Source organism: Lissotriton vulgaris, chromosome 4_1 (assembly GCF_964263255.1).
Source record: "Lissotriton vulgaris chromosome 4_1, aLisVul1.2, whole genome shotgun sequence".
Lineage (NCBI taxonomy): Eukaryota > Metazoa > Chordata > Amphibia > Caudata > Salamandridae > Lissotriton > Lissotriton vulgaris.
Genome location: NC_141691.1, coordinates 1,867,642,720 through 1,867,657,086, shown reverse-complemented (window position 1 = coordinate 1,867,657,086; position 14,367 = coordinate 1,867,642,720). Strand labels below are relative to the sequence as shown.

Sequence of the window (14,367 nt, the reverse complement as noted above, 5' to 3'; positions counted from 1 at the left end):
AGGCGGTTGCCGCTTGAATCACTCCGTGCAGGTGTGCCTGACGCGTTTCGAAAGCTCCTCACCTTTCTCTTCAGAGGCTTTCACGGAGATTCACGCTCCCAATTTCAACAATGCACGCCCTCCAATACGATGACGATGTTGGCTGAGCATTGTGGGAGTGGTAGTTCTTGTGGATACGGATATTGACTCAGGCAGGGGGTTCCGTCTTAAATCCCTGCTGTTACCCCACATATTCGATGAGGTGTCTCCTCTTCGAGTCGTCCCCTTCTTTCAGGGAGGTGCAAAGCCCCGCGGCAGGACGGCCGCGTTATATGCAAGCTCCAAAGTGTGTCCATCAGTTTGGCTTCGCACTCGACCAACAGCAGAAGAGAGTGGGACTCTCTTTCCGGTACAGGCGGTTGCCGCTTGAATCACTCCGTGCAGGTGTGCCTGACGCGTTTCGAAAGCTCCTCAGCTTTCTCTTCAGAGGCTTTCACGGAGATTCACGCTCCCAATTTCAACAATGCACGCCCTCCAATAAGATGACGATGTTGGCTGAGCATTGTGGGAGTGGTAGTTCTTGTGGATACAGATATTGACTCAGGCAGGGGGTTCCGTCTTAAATCCCTGCTGTTACCCCACATATTCGATGAGGTGTCTCCTCTTCGAGTGGTCCCCTTCTTTCAGGGAAGTGCAAAGCCCCGCGGCAGGACGGCCGCGTTATATGCAAGCTCCAAAGTGTGTCCATAAGTTTGGCTTCGCACTCGACCAACAGCAGCAGAGAGTGGGACTCTCTTTCCGGTACAGGCGGTTGCCGCTTGAATCACTCCGTGCAGGTGTGCCTGACGCGTTTCGAAAGCTCCTCAGCTTTCTCTTCAGAGGCTTTCACGGAGATTCACGCTCCCAATTTCAACAATGCACGCCCTCCAATAAGATGACGATGTTGGCTGAGCATTGTGGGAGTGATGGACACACTTTGGAGCTTGCATATAACGCGGCCGTCCTGCCGCGGGGCTTTGCACCTCCCTGAAAGAAGGGGACCACTCGAAGGACCACTCGAAGAGGAGACACCTCATCGAATATGTGGGGTAACAGCAGGGATTTAAGACGGAACCCCCTGCCTGAGTCAATATCCGTATCCACAAGAACTACCACTCCCACAATGCTCAGCCAACATCGTCATCTTATTGGAGGGCGTGCATTGTTGAAATTGGGAGCGTGAATCTCCGTGAAAGCCTCTGAAGAGAAAGCTGAGGAGCTTTCGAAACGCGTCAGGCACACCTGCACGGAGTGATTCAAGCGGCAACCGCCTGTACCGGAAAGAGAGTCCCACTCTCTGCTGCTGTTGGTCGAGTGCGAAGCCAAACTGATGGACACACTTTGGAGCTTGCATATAACGCGGCCGTCCTGCCGCGGGGCTTTGCACCTCCCTGAAAGAAGGGGACCACTCGAAGAGGAGACACCTCATCGAATATGTGGGGAAACAGCAGGGATTTAAGACGGAACCCCCTGCCTGAGTCAATATCCGTATCCACAAGAACTACCACTCCCACAATGCTCAGCCAACATCGTCATCTTATTGGAGGGCGTGCATTGTTGAAATTGGGAGCGTGAATCTCCGTGAAAGCCTCTGAAGAGAAAGCTGAGGAGCTTTCTAAACGCGTCAGGCACACCTGCACGGAGTGATTCAAGCGGCAACCGCCTGTACTGGAAAGAGAGTCCCACTCTCTGCTGCTGTTGGTTGAGTGCGAAGCCACACTGATGGACACACTTTGGAGCTTGCATATAACGCGGCCGTCCTGCCGCGGGGCTTTGCACCTCCCTGAAAGAAGGGGACCACTCGAAGAGGAGACACCTCATCGAATATGTGGGGTAACAGCAGGGATTTAAGACGGAACTCCCTGCCTGAGTCAATATCCGTATCCACAAGAACTACCACTCCCACAATGCTCAGCCAACATCGTCATCTTATTGGAGGGCGTGCATTGTTGAAATTGGGAGCGTGAATCTCCGTGAAAGCCTCTGAAGAGAAAGCTGAGGAGCTTTCGAAACGCGTCAGGCACACCTGCACGGAGTGATTCAAGCGGCAACCGCCTGTACCGGAAAGAGAGTCCCACTCTCTGCTGCTGTTGGTCGAGTGCAAAGCCAAACTGATGGACACACTTTGGAGTATATATATATATATATATATATATATATATATATATATATATATATATATATATCTATCTATCTATCAGGTATGGACCACAGCGTGCTTGAAATTCAAGTACTTTATTGCAAAATCCACAGCATCTCCCCGGTCTTGATCACTTGACGTGCCTGAACCTGTAACAATGGTTTTTTTTTTTCCCGTGTTAGCATTTCTGTTTTCCATTTGTGCCTGTTATTTTTTGTCAGTTTCTGCCCGTCTTAGCGTTCTCCTTCCTGTCTGCCCGCCTACCTCGCCGCCCTCCGCCTTCCCTCCCCGCTCCCCGCTTCCCGCCACCCGCCACCACCGCTGACCCCGCCCCTTTTTCCCTTCTGTTCCCTCCCCGCTCCCGCCTCCCAGCTGCCCCGCCCACCCGCGCACTTCGCCTTATATGGCGACCGTGCAGCGGTCACGCGCAGCGGGCGCGCCGATTGTGCGCCGAAGGCGCGCCAAAGGTGAGCCCGTCTACGCCCGTCCGCGCCTGGACCGCGCCCAGTGCCAGGACCCCTGGACCTCGAAGACCCAGACCGACCCGCCGGACGTACTCAGCCGCCACCCTCAGCGCACTCAACACCGGCCGACGCCCAGAGTGCCACCAAGCCACACCACGACGCACCCACGGACCCTTCAGCTGCCACGCCTGCAAATTCACCTGCATCCGGACCTGCCTCGCACCAACACCCGCCAAGTCGAACACCAGCAGCACCCACCTCAAGTGCATCCTGCTCAACACCCGCTCCGTCCACAGACACGCCATCGAACTCTGGAACCTCCTAGACACCACTGCCCCCGACGTTGCCTTCCTCACAGAGACCTGGATGAACGCCTCTTCAGCTCCCGACATCGCCATCGCTATCCCAGAGGGCTACAAGATCGTCCGGAGGGACCGCAACGCCAACCAGATGGGAGGAGGCATCGCCATCATCCACAGGAACACCATCCGTCTCACGACCAGCACCGACAACACCCTGACCACCGCCGAACACCTGCATTTCCAGATCCACACCGACCCGAACACCACCCTCAGAGGCACCCTGATCTACCGACCTCCGGGACCACGCACCCAATTCAGCGAGGACATCGCCGACTTAGTCAGCCCGCATGCCCTCCCCTCCGCCGACTACATCCTCCTGGGGGACCTCAACTTCCACCTGGAGAACAACAACGACCGCAACACCAGCACCCTGCTCGACAACCTCGCCAATCTTGGACTCAAGCAGCTGGTGTCCACCCCCACCCACCTCGCCGGACACACACTCGACGCAGTCTTCTCTTCCAGCACAGACATCGACTTCAGCCACGCTACAGAGCTTCAATGGACGGACCACAGCTGCGTCCACTTCACCTTCAAGAGAACGACGACCCACCACCACCAGCAACAGGCTGCCCGCAGAAGCTGGAACAAGATCACAGCAGACCAGCTCGCCACCTCCCTGAGCCAGCACCCTCCTGCCAGCTCAGCGAACCCCAGCCAGGCCGCCGACAACCTCACGAAGTGGATCAGCAACTGCGCGGACGAGCTCGCCCCGCTGAGGACCCCGCCCAGCAGACCCGGCAGCAAGAAAGCCCCATGGTTCACCGACGAACTCAAGAGCTCCAAGAAGAACTGCCGAGCCCTCGAGAAAGTCTGGAGAAGGGAACCTACACCGGACAACAGGACCTCCTTCAAGCTTGCCACCCGGAAGCACCACCAGCTGATCCGCGCCGCCAAGAAAACTGCATTCAAGGACCGGCTGGACAACAACGCACACAACTGCAAGGAACTCTTCAACATCGTGAAAGAGCTATCCAACCCCAGCGCAGGAAACAACGACATCACCCCATCGCAAGACCTCTGCAACTCCCTCGCTTCATACTTCCACAACACGATCGCGGACATACACAACAGCTTCAACAACCAACCAACGCACACCAAGACCGAACAACCACCCCCCACCACCACCCTCCACGCCTGGACCCCGATCAGCACCGAAGACACCATCCGCACGATGAACTCCATCCACTCCGGATCACCGACCGACCCCTGCCCTCACCACGTCTTCAACAAGGCTGACAATGTCATCGCACCCCATCTGCGAGACATCATCAACACATCCTTGGACACCGCCACCTTCCCTGAGAGCTGGAAGCACGCCGAACTCAGCGCTCTACTCAAGAAACCCACAGCGGACCCCACCGAACTCAAGAATTACCGCCCCATCTCGCTCCTCCCGTTTCCAGCCAAAGTCATCGAGAAGACCGTCAACAAGCAGATGGCCGCCTTCCTCGAGGCGAATGGATCCCTCGACCCCTCACAGTCCGGCTTCCGAGCCAATCACAGCACCGAGACCGCCCTCATCGCCGCCACCGATGACATCCGAGCCCTGATGGACAACGGAGAAACAGCGGCCCTCATCCTCCTAGACCTCTCCGCGGCATTCAACACTGTCTGCCACCGCACCCTAGTACAGCGCCTCAGCAACGTCGGAATCCAGGACAAGGCGGTGGAATGGATCATCTCCTTCCTCGACGGAAGAACACAGAGAGTCCGCCTACCACCGTACAAGTCAGAGGCCACCGAAGTCATCTGCGGCGTCCCTCAAGGATCCTCTCTGAGCCCCACCCTCTTCAACGTCTACATGAGCCCCCTCGCGGCCATCGCACGCCAGCACAACCTCAACATAATCTCCTACGCCGACGACACCTAGCTGATCCTCTCCCTGACCAACGACCCCGCCGCCGCCAGAGCCAACCTGCACGAAGGGATGAAAGAGGTAGCCGAGTGGATGACGACCAGCCGCCTGAAACTGAACTCGGACAAGACGGAGGTCCTCATCCTGTGCTCCTCACCCTCCGCCTGGGACGACTCCTGGTGGCCTCCGGCCCTGGGCACCGCACCCAAACCGACAGACCATGCACGCAACCTGGGCTTCATCCTGGACTCCTCCCTCTCCATGACCAGGCAAGTCAACAACGTCTCCTCGGCGTGCTTCAACATCCTACGCATGCTACGGAAGATCACCCAGGCCCTCGTCACCAGCCGACTGGACTACGGCAACGCCCTCTACGCCGGTACCACCGCCAAGCTCCAGAAGAGACTCCAGCGGATCCAGAACGCCTCAGCCAGACTCATCCTCGACATCCCACGAACCAGCCACATCTCCGGACATCTGAGAGACCTTCACTGGCTCCCCGTCAACAAAAGAATCACCTTCCGCCTCCTCACCCACGCACACAAAGCCCTACACGACCAAGGCCCGAGCTACCTCAACAGCCGAGTCAACTTCTACGCTCCCAAACGCCACCTCCGATCAGCCAACCACGCCCTCGCCGCCGTCCCCCGCACCCGAAGAGCGACTACAGGAGGAAGGTCCTTCTCCTACCTGGCCGCCAAGACCTGGAACTCCCTCCCGACCGACCTTCGCCTGACCCAAGACCACCTCTCCTTCAGGAAGAAGCTGAAGACCTGGCTGTTCGAGCAGTAGCGGCACCCCACCCACCCCCAGCGCCTTGAGACCCTACGGGTATGTAGCGCGCTCTATAAATGTCATTGATTGATTGATTGACAGTGACACCTTGATTGATTGAACAGCCCATCCCTCTCACACTTGTGTGCATAGTCAGATAATCATTGTATATACCGAGCCAAGTGCCTGAATGAGATAGTATACTTCCAAAGCTGGATAGCGACACATAGGGGAATAAACTGCATTAAAATCAAAACAGTTATTCATAGTTCAGCAAATATTGTGTATGGGGAAACATTTGTGCAAATTTAAAGTTAAAGTGCAAGTGCTTATAAAGTGCTCGTGTCAAAAATAAGCCAGCTATTTCATCATAGCTGAAATTAATACAACATGAATGGTTGGCCGAGCTATGCCTGTAAACAAGTTTTTTTAGTATCAAAGTGCTAGTGCATATATACCTTGCACATAATGCAAAAAACTTACATTTTTGATGGCCATTAGATATGGCACCCAAGTTGATATATATATGCTCATCTATAAGTACCCACAAGTTTGATAGGAAAAATCCAGCTCTTATTGCAGAGTAGATACTGTTCGAAGTCTGCAAAGTTGAATGTGTATGAATTGGTTTACATGATTCTGCATGAACTATTTATTGATGGGCGTTCCTTTAGCCATATTATCCTTTTCATTCCCACTCAGTATGACCGTGACTAGCTGCTAACCTCTATTGCCCACCTTGTTACTCTGCGTAATGCGGTTTCACACCGTATCCAGCTACTGTACATTTCATAAATTAGCTTCATCTGCATCAACCTGGCAACTTCTTTCTTATTCAGAACTGAAACATTTGTGGCATCTAATTAATTTGCATCCCCTAAACAAGAGCAGTAATTGTGTCCAGATATCATAAACTGCTACAAAAAAGAATACTAACCTGCTATGCAACTGTCATCAGATATTGGAACATCAAGATAAATAAATCCCTTGTTGTACAGGCCTAAAAACAAAAAAGACAAATTCAACGATAGTACACAAAAACACAAAATAAATTAATGCTGCCATAACATCACAACTTATTCACTTCAAAATGTTTCATTCAAACTGTCAAGCCAGGCCTGAATTATAAAGGGTTAGTGTATACAACAATACAAATGCAGAGTTTGTGATTTGTTAAGCCTCAGAAACTAATATTTAATAATAAATACGTTTGTAAAATTGTCACTGCCTGAGCTCAGACGTCTGATATCTATAGCTTCAAAGTACAAAGACAAAAGAAGATTGCAGAACAACAAATTAGAATTTCAAAGGGGGGGATGGACATTATTCCATTTTAGTGGTGGGAAACAAAAGATAAGCACAGTTTTAGTTTAATCACTACACAGAAATGTGAAACCAAGTATACATCAATCAAATACACAAATTAGGAAATATTGTATTTGATTCACAATTACAAATATGAAAATTGAAATTGTAATAGGAATGATGGAGTTTTTTTAAATATAGTTTTATTTCTAAACGACAGTGTGATGTTGAACACTCTAGCATATCCCTTTGTAATATTTGTAATATTTGCTTGAATAATCTTCTCAACCTAACTGTAATATACTTCACCTGTGTATTAACCTCAAACTGTGTGATCCTAGGCAAATATTTTGTCTTATGGAGCCACATTTTTCTTCATTATCACATAAGAGAGCACCTATAAATATGCAAGTTCACTATTTCTGCTGTGCAAAAAAACTATTTTTATTTACTAGCTTATATCTGGCCTGTCTTTTAGTTCACTAATAGCATTGTCATCTGGGCAGGAATAATTTCCAGTTCATGTTTAAAAACTCACTGTTCATAAATATATTACTAAAGCATGACGTGGTAGTGCACGGTTATTTAAAATAGCATATTTCAAAATGAAATGGCCACAAAACCTTACCACTAACATGTAGTTTTACTGATAAAACTAAATAGCGCATAAACAATGTTTTGGAAATTGGGTTTCATCAAAAATATTTAAAATGTGCACATCACCACGTAAAGTATACTAATTTGTTTTCTATACTACTATTATAAAGAGAGAACTTGCACCTTTTGGCAAGGTAAACTCGGGAACCACAGCGCCAATCCACACACCCAATACATTTTTGTAATCCTCAGGGTGTGTAGATGGACATAGGCTCCATAAAATAAAATTAAAACGTAAATTAAAATTTAAAAACAAAGTAGTCCCTTGCAACTAGCGCCGGCCGCGACGTCTGCGTGAGGGGAGGAGCGGCCGGCGTTCACCAGAACCAGGAAGAGCCGCGCGACGTCTGAGTGAGGGGAGGAGCGGTGAGAAGCAGAACCAGGAAGAGCCGGAGGACAACAGCGCCGGTATGAGAGAACCGGAGGAGCAGTGGCAGCGCGGGGAGGAGCTGGCGGGAAGCGGAGGAGCAGTGAGAGGTACGTTGCGGGGGCGGGGGGAGGGAGTCGGCGGCTGCACCGCCGTGTTGCTGAAGTCCGGGCGCGAGGGAGTCGGCGGGTGCACCGCCGTGTTGCTGAAGTCCGGGCGGGAGGCGGGAGGCGGGGGCGGGAGGGAGTCCGCGGGTGCACCGCCGCGTTGCTGAAGTCCAGGGCGGGAGGGAGTTCTGCCCTGGGATAATGCAGCCCGCAGCCCCCTTCTGCCCCAGGCAACGCTGGGGCGGGCTGCTAGTGATTATATAAATATCTTTTTCACACAGAATTATAAAAATGTGTCTTAATAACTAGTGAAATATATTTGAAATGTTTTAACAGTTCACTTATTAGCCATTTCAGTGATGTGTTAGAAAAAAGCCTGACATTTTACAGCCTTTCATTTCACATGCTTTGTACAGCGCGATTGTTCCCTTAAATCCTCTAACTTCGCAGAGAGAAAAGTAAATGTAGGAAAGGCAAACTGAATTTTGAACTCTGCTTCTAAAAGCCAAGCAAATGTGACAAGATAACACGATTTAAAGGCATCTTTATAGCTCACTTTATTTGTGAGCAAGCAGCACACCTGTTATCAGTTCGCCAGAACGGGCGAGTAGGCCCTAAATAAAGCTCATCCTGATTAAATCTGGCTCGCTATAGCGAGTTGATTTTATTGAGACCTGATTTGTCTGTGCATAGCAGTGCTGCAATTAACTATGCCAATCCACCCCATTTAAATCATTAATTGCCCATACTAGATTTTGTCTATTGTACTTGCTCTGCTCCCACAACCCAAGTTAAGTATAACAGTTTCAATTTTAGCCTAAAATGTCAGATGCCTTCATGTTTACACAAGTGTAAAAAATGTACATTTTGCACATATATCATTATATCGCCAAACCTTTTTAATCTGGTAATATCAAGTCATTTTCAAAGTATTCGCAGACCCCCATGAATCACTATGTGACACACTAATGCAACCTGTAGTGTTGCCCATATTCTACACGTAGGCGTCACCAAACCCAGGGGTCGGCAGATGCCAGGTGAAAAGCTACTGTTTTCAGATCATTTCATACCTTTTATTGGACTAAGTGAAAATAATATGCAGTGATGATAGGATGGTAATGGTACTTTGCAGCTTTGAATCCTGATTAATATAGCACGGTCATCTGAAGAAGGGGGCTTCTGGATATAGAAAGATAATGAGTTGTGCTATTGCTACATTATATTTCCAGCTAGTCCAATAAAGGTTTAGTGGAGAAATTGTCTATCACCAATGTCAACAATATACTTGTAAAGCACTTACTGTGAACCACACTGTGCTCTAAAGAACCAGCAAGTTGAGGACCTTTGTCAATGATCTTGTCAATTGCCTTTTTTTCAGGTGTACTGCAAATCTATCCAAAGAAAAAACAAAGAATGTAATAATACGTTTACAAATATACATTTATTAAGAAACATCTCCTTGACTGAGTATTTTGGCACATAGTTTCTATTGAATAAAACGTTATATACACACATATATATATATATATACATACATACATACACACACATATATATTTTTTGTTGGTTCGTTTTTTACTGTAATAAAATGCCTTACTAGTGAACATGTAAGGAATAGAGGTCTCAAACTTTAGAAATGTAAAGTAGGGGATAACCGAATGGTAAAGGACCAGCACATTGTCAGTGCTTTTTTGAATGCATGTTACACTTACAGAAATCTTAGCAAGTGTCACAGACCTGCAACATATTAGGACATTTGTGCTCAGGCTGAGAAATAAGAAAGAAAATAATTAAGCGCTAAGGTAAAGAGGAGAGATGGCAAAAAAGATTTGTCTTGAAGAAATCCATTGACAAATCAAATGTTTGCACAGGGATCAGATGCAGAAGCATTGAAAGTGCCATGGAACCAGATTTAAGACAACGTTTGAAAAAATGAAATCAATCCTGATTATCTAATACCTTGTCACACACCAATTAAATGTAACTTTATTAAACTTAATAGAGATAATGGTGCCATTAGGTGCAGAGTAAGCTAGGGCTATGGAACTACTTACTATATAGTACAACCAGTTCCAAAACTATATTTAATAGAACACATTGACAATGGGTGCTCATGATTACAAGCTATGTTTGTACATATGCAAGGCATGGAGGCACCCTGCATCCCTACCAATCTAGGTATTTATCAGAAAAGATAATGGTTCCTTTGGAGAGATACCAAAAATTATTGGAATTTGGAAGACAGACTCAGTATCTCACCAATCGATAATTTACTTCATGTCAATTAAAACAAATTGTGACTTCTTCTGAAAATCACTAAAAAATTTACATTAGTGTAAATACGTTTTCCTAGTTTCTATCTTACCAGGATGATGCCAAGGGCTGAACAAAGTACTTGCCCCTTTCTGTGATGATGAAAGTTACAGACTATAGAAAGTTGTTTACTGTCAGCTGGATACCAGTGAACATTATATGAAACTAGCACAGATCCCAAAACTGCATTACCAGAAAAACATTTTGACCTAACCGAATGAAGACAGTGAAGACGCGGTCTCTGGGGCCAAAAGCTTGGATATAGAAACATTCCCCTCAAATTAAAAAAACGTTTACAGAATCTCTATGCAAAAAACAGGTTTGTGCCGTAACCCCCAGTAAAACACAGGTTGTTTATAGAACACATCAATATAACAAATAAAACATACCCTAATGTCATCTTCTGTGATATAGCCAGCCTGCACCACCCACCAAGGCTCCACAGCGATGTCCACTGGTTTAACAGGTAGGAGATCCCGTGCGGTTTTCCTTCTGAAAAATTTCTAGAGTAGTACAGTCCATTTGAGATTGCCCATAATAAGAATCACCATTGGCAGTTAAACCAAAACATCACAAGCTGTTCCTTACAATAATATATTTATTAAATGATAAATTTGTGAAAAAAAACAATGGGAGATTAACTCCATTTTGCACCCACGGACAGTAAATCTCAATTAACCTCGTCATGTCCTGTCCTATATATGCATTGTCTACTATCAACTTGGTCATCACAGGGCTAATATCATCTTAAGCCACTATATACAATACTAATGCAATCTGTAGTGCTGTCCATATTCTACAAGTAGTGTAATTTATTGCACTGACCATTTTTTTAGCTCATTCTTTCTTTGTTCAGACGTCTAAAGTCCAAAAGTAATGAATTTGCATTTTATAAAAAAGGATTATATCAAAATATTTTCAAAATATGCCAGAGATTGAATGTGATGACATAAAAGTCACTCAAGTACATTTCTTATCTGCTCAGGACAAATAGATCCCTCCAGAATCACCTTCAATGTTCTCAGTTACTGCACTATGCATTGTGAATTTATCGTTTCTTTCCTTCCCAACGAAGATTTTTTTTAATGTCCTTTTCATGATGCAATATTTTCGAATGATACCCGTTAGCTTCTACCCTTCAGATCCTCTATGTCAACCTCTAAATCTAGTTATTTTCTTCTAAAAAACTTAATTGTCACTTATATCACATTATAAATATACATTTATAGTTATATTCTTACGTTTCCTCTTCATCTTAGAGTATACATGCATAACTCCTGAACATTGTTTTGAGTAGTTTTTGTTTAAAATATGGTAAAATGTTGCTGATTCCATACAGGGCAGTCTACAATGTTTGTTTAGCCCTCTGGGCTAGTAGTAAAGGCCAACTGGTTGTTGTTTATTATGTTTATACATATGTGTTTTAAATCTCCAACTTGTGTAATTAAATATTGGTGCTCCCATTATGGGTACAATTAGATGTAGAACATGTATGGAATAAGAGAACATGATTATTACTGGAACATACAAATAAGTGAAATATACCAACAGTTTTCACGAGCTACTCTTTTGATATGATATTAAACAAAGGAATTGACAAAATTGAGAATAAACAAATGCTGTGACTGGAAGCAACCTCAGATGAAGGATGTTGTTGTGAGGAAAAACCCCTCCACAATTTACAAAGCGTAAACCATGCAGGCTGATTCGCCCACTTGCTGAGGCAAGTACGATTTTATCAGGGCTGAGCTATTTTTAGGGCCTCTGAGTCCGTTTTAATGAGCTGACAAAGAATGAGTGTTCTGTTCATTCAGAAAGTGAATGAGCAAGATGCCTTTAAATCATCTTTTCATCTTGTCACATTAGCCGCAGGTTCAAAGATACAGGTGAAATGTCAGCTTATGTCTTCTTACAATTTGCTGCATATTTATCCTAGGGGACTTGCGCGTACTTTTTTTTTTCCTCTGACGGCAAAGTTATAGGATTTTGTAAAGTGAACTGTCTGACAATCTTGCTACGATTTTATCAGGGCTGAGCTATTTTTAGGGCCTCTGAGTCCGTTTTAATGAGCTGACAAAGAATGAGTGTTCTGTTCATTCAGAAAGTGAATGAGCAAGATGCCTTTAAATCATCTTTTCATCTTGTCACATTAGCCGCAGGTTCAAAGATACAGGTGAAATGTCAGCTTATCTTCTTACAATTTGCTGCATATTTATCCTAGGGGACTTGCGCGTACTTTTTTTTTTCCTCTGACGGCAAAGTTATAGGATTTTGTAAAGTGAACTGTCTGACAATCTTGCTACAGAGGGAGTGTGAAATGAAAGCCTTTAGGATGTCAGGGTATTTTTTACAAAACAACATTTAAATAGCTTGTAAATGAACTGTAAAAATATTTATAAATATATTTCAGTAGTTGGGAAATTTACATTTGTTGTAATTCTGTGTAATGGAAACAAAGATTTTAATATAATTAAAATACATCAGAAACCCCAACCTTGTGATGTGCATTAGATGAACATTTTTGCTGAAACTTCATTTCCACACCTTATTTTTCGTACATGATATAGTTTTAAGAGTAAAACTGCATGCTAATGGGAAAGTTGGTGGTCATTTCAATGGAAAATGTGCTGTCGGCAAAGGACAGTGTGCTACCACATCATACTTTGTTAATTAAAAGTGAGTTTTTATTAAACATGAACTAAGAAACATTCCTGCACCACTCTGATGACAATGCTATTAGTGTACTAAAAGGCAAGCCACGCTTCATGTGCACCCTATATGTAGGCTAAATTCTTATTATACTTGGAGAAAATGTTTAGTCGAATAAATCAAACAAATGAGTTTGAGTACGGCAGACATTTTTAACTCACATATTTCAATGTGCTTTCATATGTGATAATGAATACAAAGGTGACTAGGATTATCTAGGATCACAGAATGTTGGGACCAGTTTATGGGTCAAGCACATTATAGTTAGGTGAAGTAGATTATTAAAGTCACTAAACCTGCAGGTCTAGTAACATGTGTACAAATGTTTGAAGCCTGCAATGGCAACTCAAGATGAATGCACCAAACCATTTCTCGCTTTCTATTTTCCTGCATTGGTTTAGGCCATAGTTCTAGTGGATAAGAAAAGAAAAACAAGCATTGGCATAGCCAACAGGTCTCGCCTTTGGGGCCTTAAGTGTTTAGGCAGAATTTTTGGCTATGTTGTAGAGCATTGTGGCTGCTGTGCATTATGTTGAAAAGTTATAAGAAAAAGTGTGAAGCATTTTTGTTACCTTTATAGAAACGAAGATGACATTATATATAACTGAAAAACCTTATGAAAAAAGATTTTAGTTTAAAAAAAAAAATCTTCTCTTTTTTTGTATTGCACGTGGCGTGTAATGATGTGGAACTTAGTGGTATTATTTTGAGTGTATGTTGCATCGAATGAAGTGTATTTATGTAGCATATAAATATGTGGCACTGAGTGGTATTGTTTGGAGCGTATGTTGCATTGGGTGTAGTGTAAATATGTTGTATATAATTATGTGGCACTGAGTGGTATTGTGTGGAGTGTACGTTGTAGTTAGTAGTGTTTAATTGTGTGGTGTGTAATTATGTGGCATTTAGTGGTCTTTGGAGTGTATATTGCATTGAGTGCAGTCTAAATTATGTAGCATTTAATTATGTGGCAGTGTGTGGTATTATGTGGTGTGTATTGATGTTGCATTAAGCAGAGTGTAAGTATGCAGCGTGTAATTATATGGCACTTAGTTATTATGTGGAGTGTATTTATGTTGCATTGAGTAGAGTTTAAGTATGTGGTGTGTAAATATGTGGCACTATGTGGTAATATGTGGAGTGTATTTAAGATGCATTGAGTAGAGTGTAATTATGTGTGTTGTAATTATGTGGTATTGAGTGGTAATATGTGGAGTGCATTTAAGTTGCATTGAGTAGAGTTTAATTATGTGGCTTGTAATTATGTGGTATTTAGTGGTATGTGGAGTGTAT

At 44.9% G+C, this 14,367-nt stretch overlaps 1 protein-coding gene across 1 annotated transcript in view; it reads right to left on the bottom strand.

Moving 5' to 3' along the window:
- FAM91A1 (family with sequence similarity 91 member A1) overlaps positions 1-14,367 on the bottom strand; it is a 261,796-nt gene that overhangs the window by 188,851 nt on the left and 58,578 nt on the right. The window contains exons 6-8 of the mRNA XM_086966190.1: positions 10,755-10,868; positions 9,353-9,443; positions 6,554-6,616 (exon numbers count right to left, since the gene is read on the bottom strand). Coding sequence (XP_086822316.1) covers positions 6,554-6,616; positions 9,353-9,443; positions 10,755-10,868 — 268 coding nt within the window. The remainder of the gene's footprint in view (positions 1-6,553; positions 6,617-9,352; positions 9,444-10,754; positions 10,869-14,367) is intronic.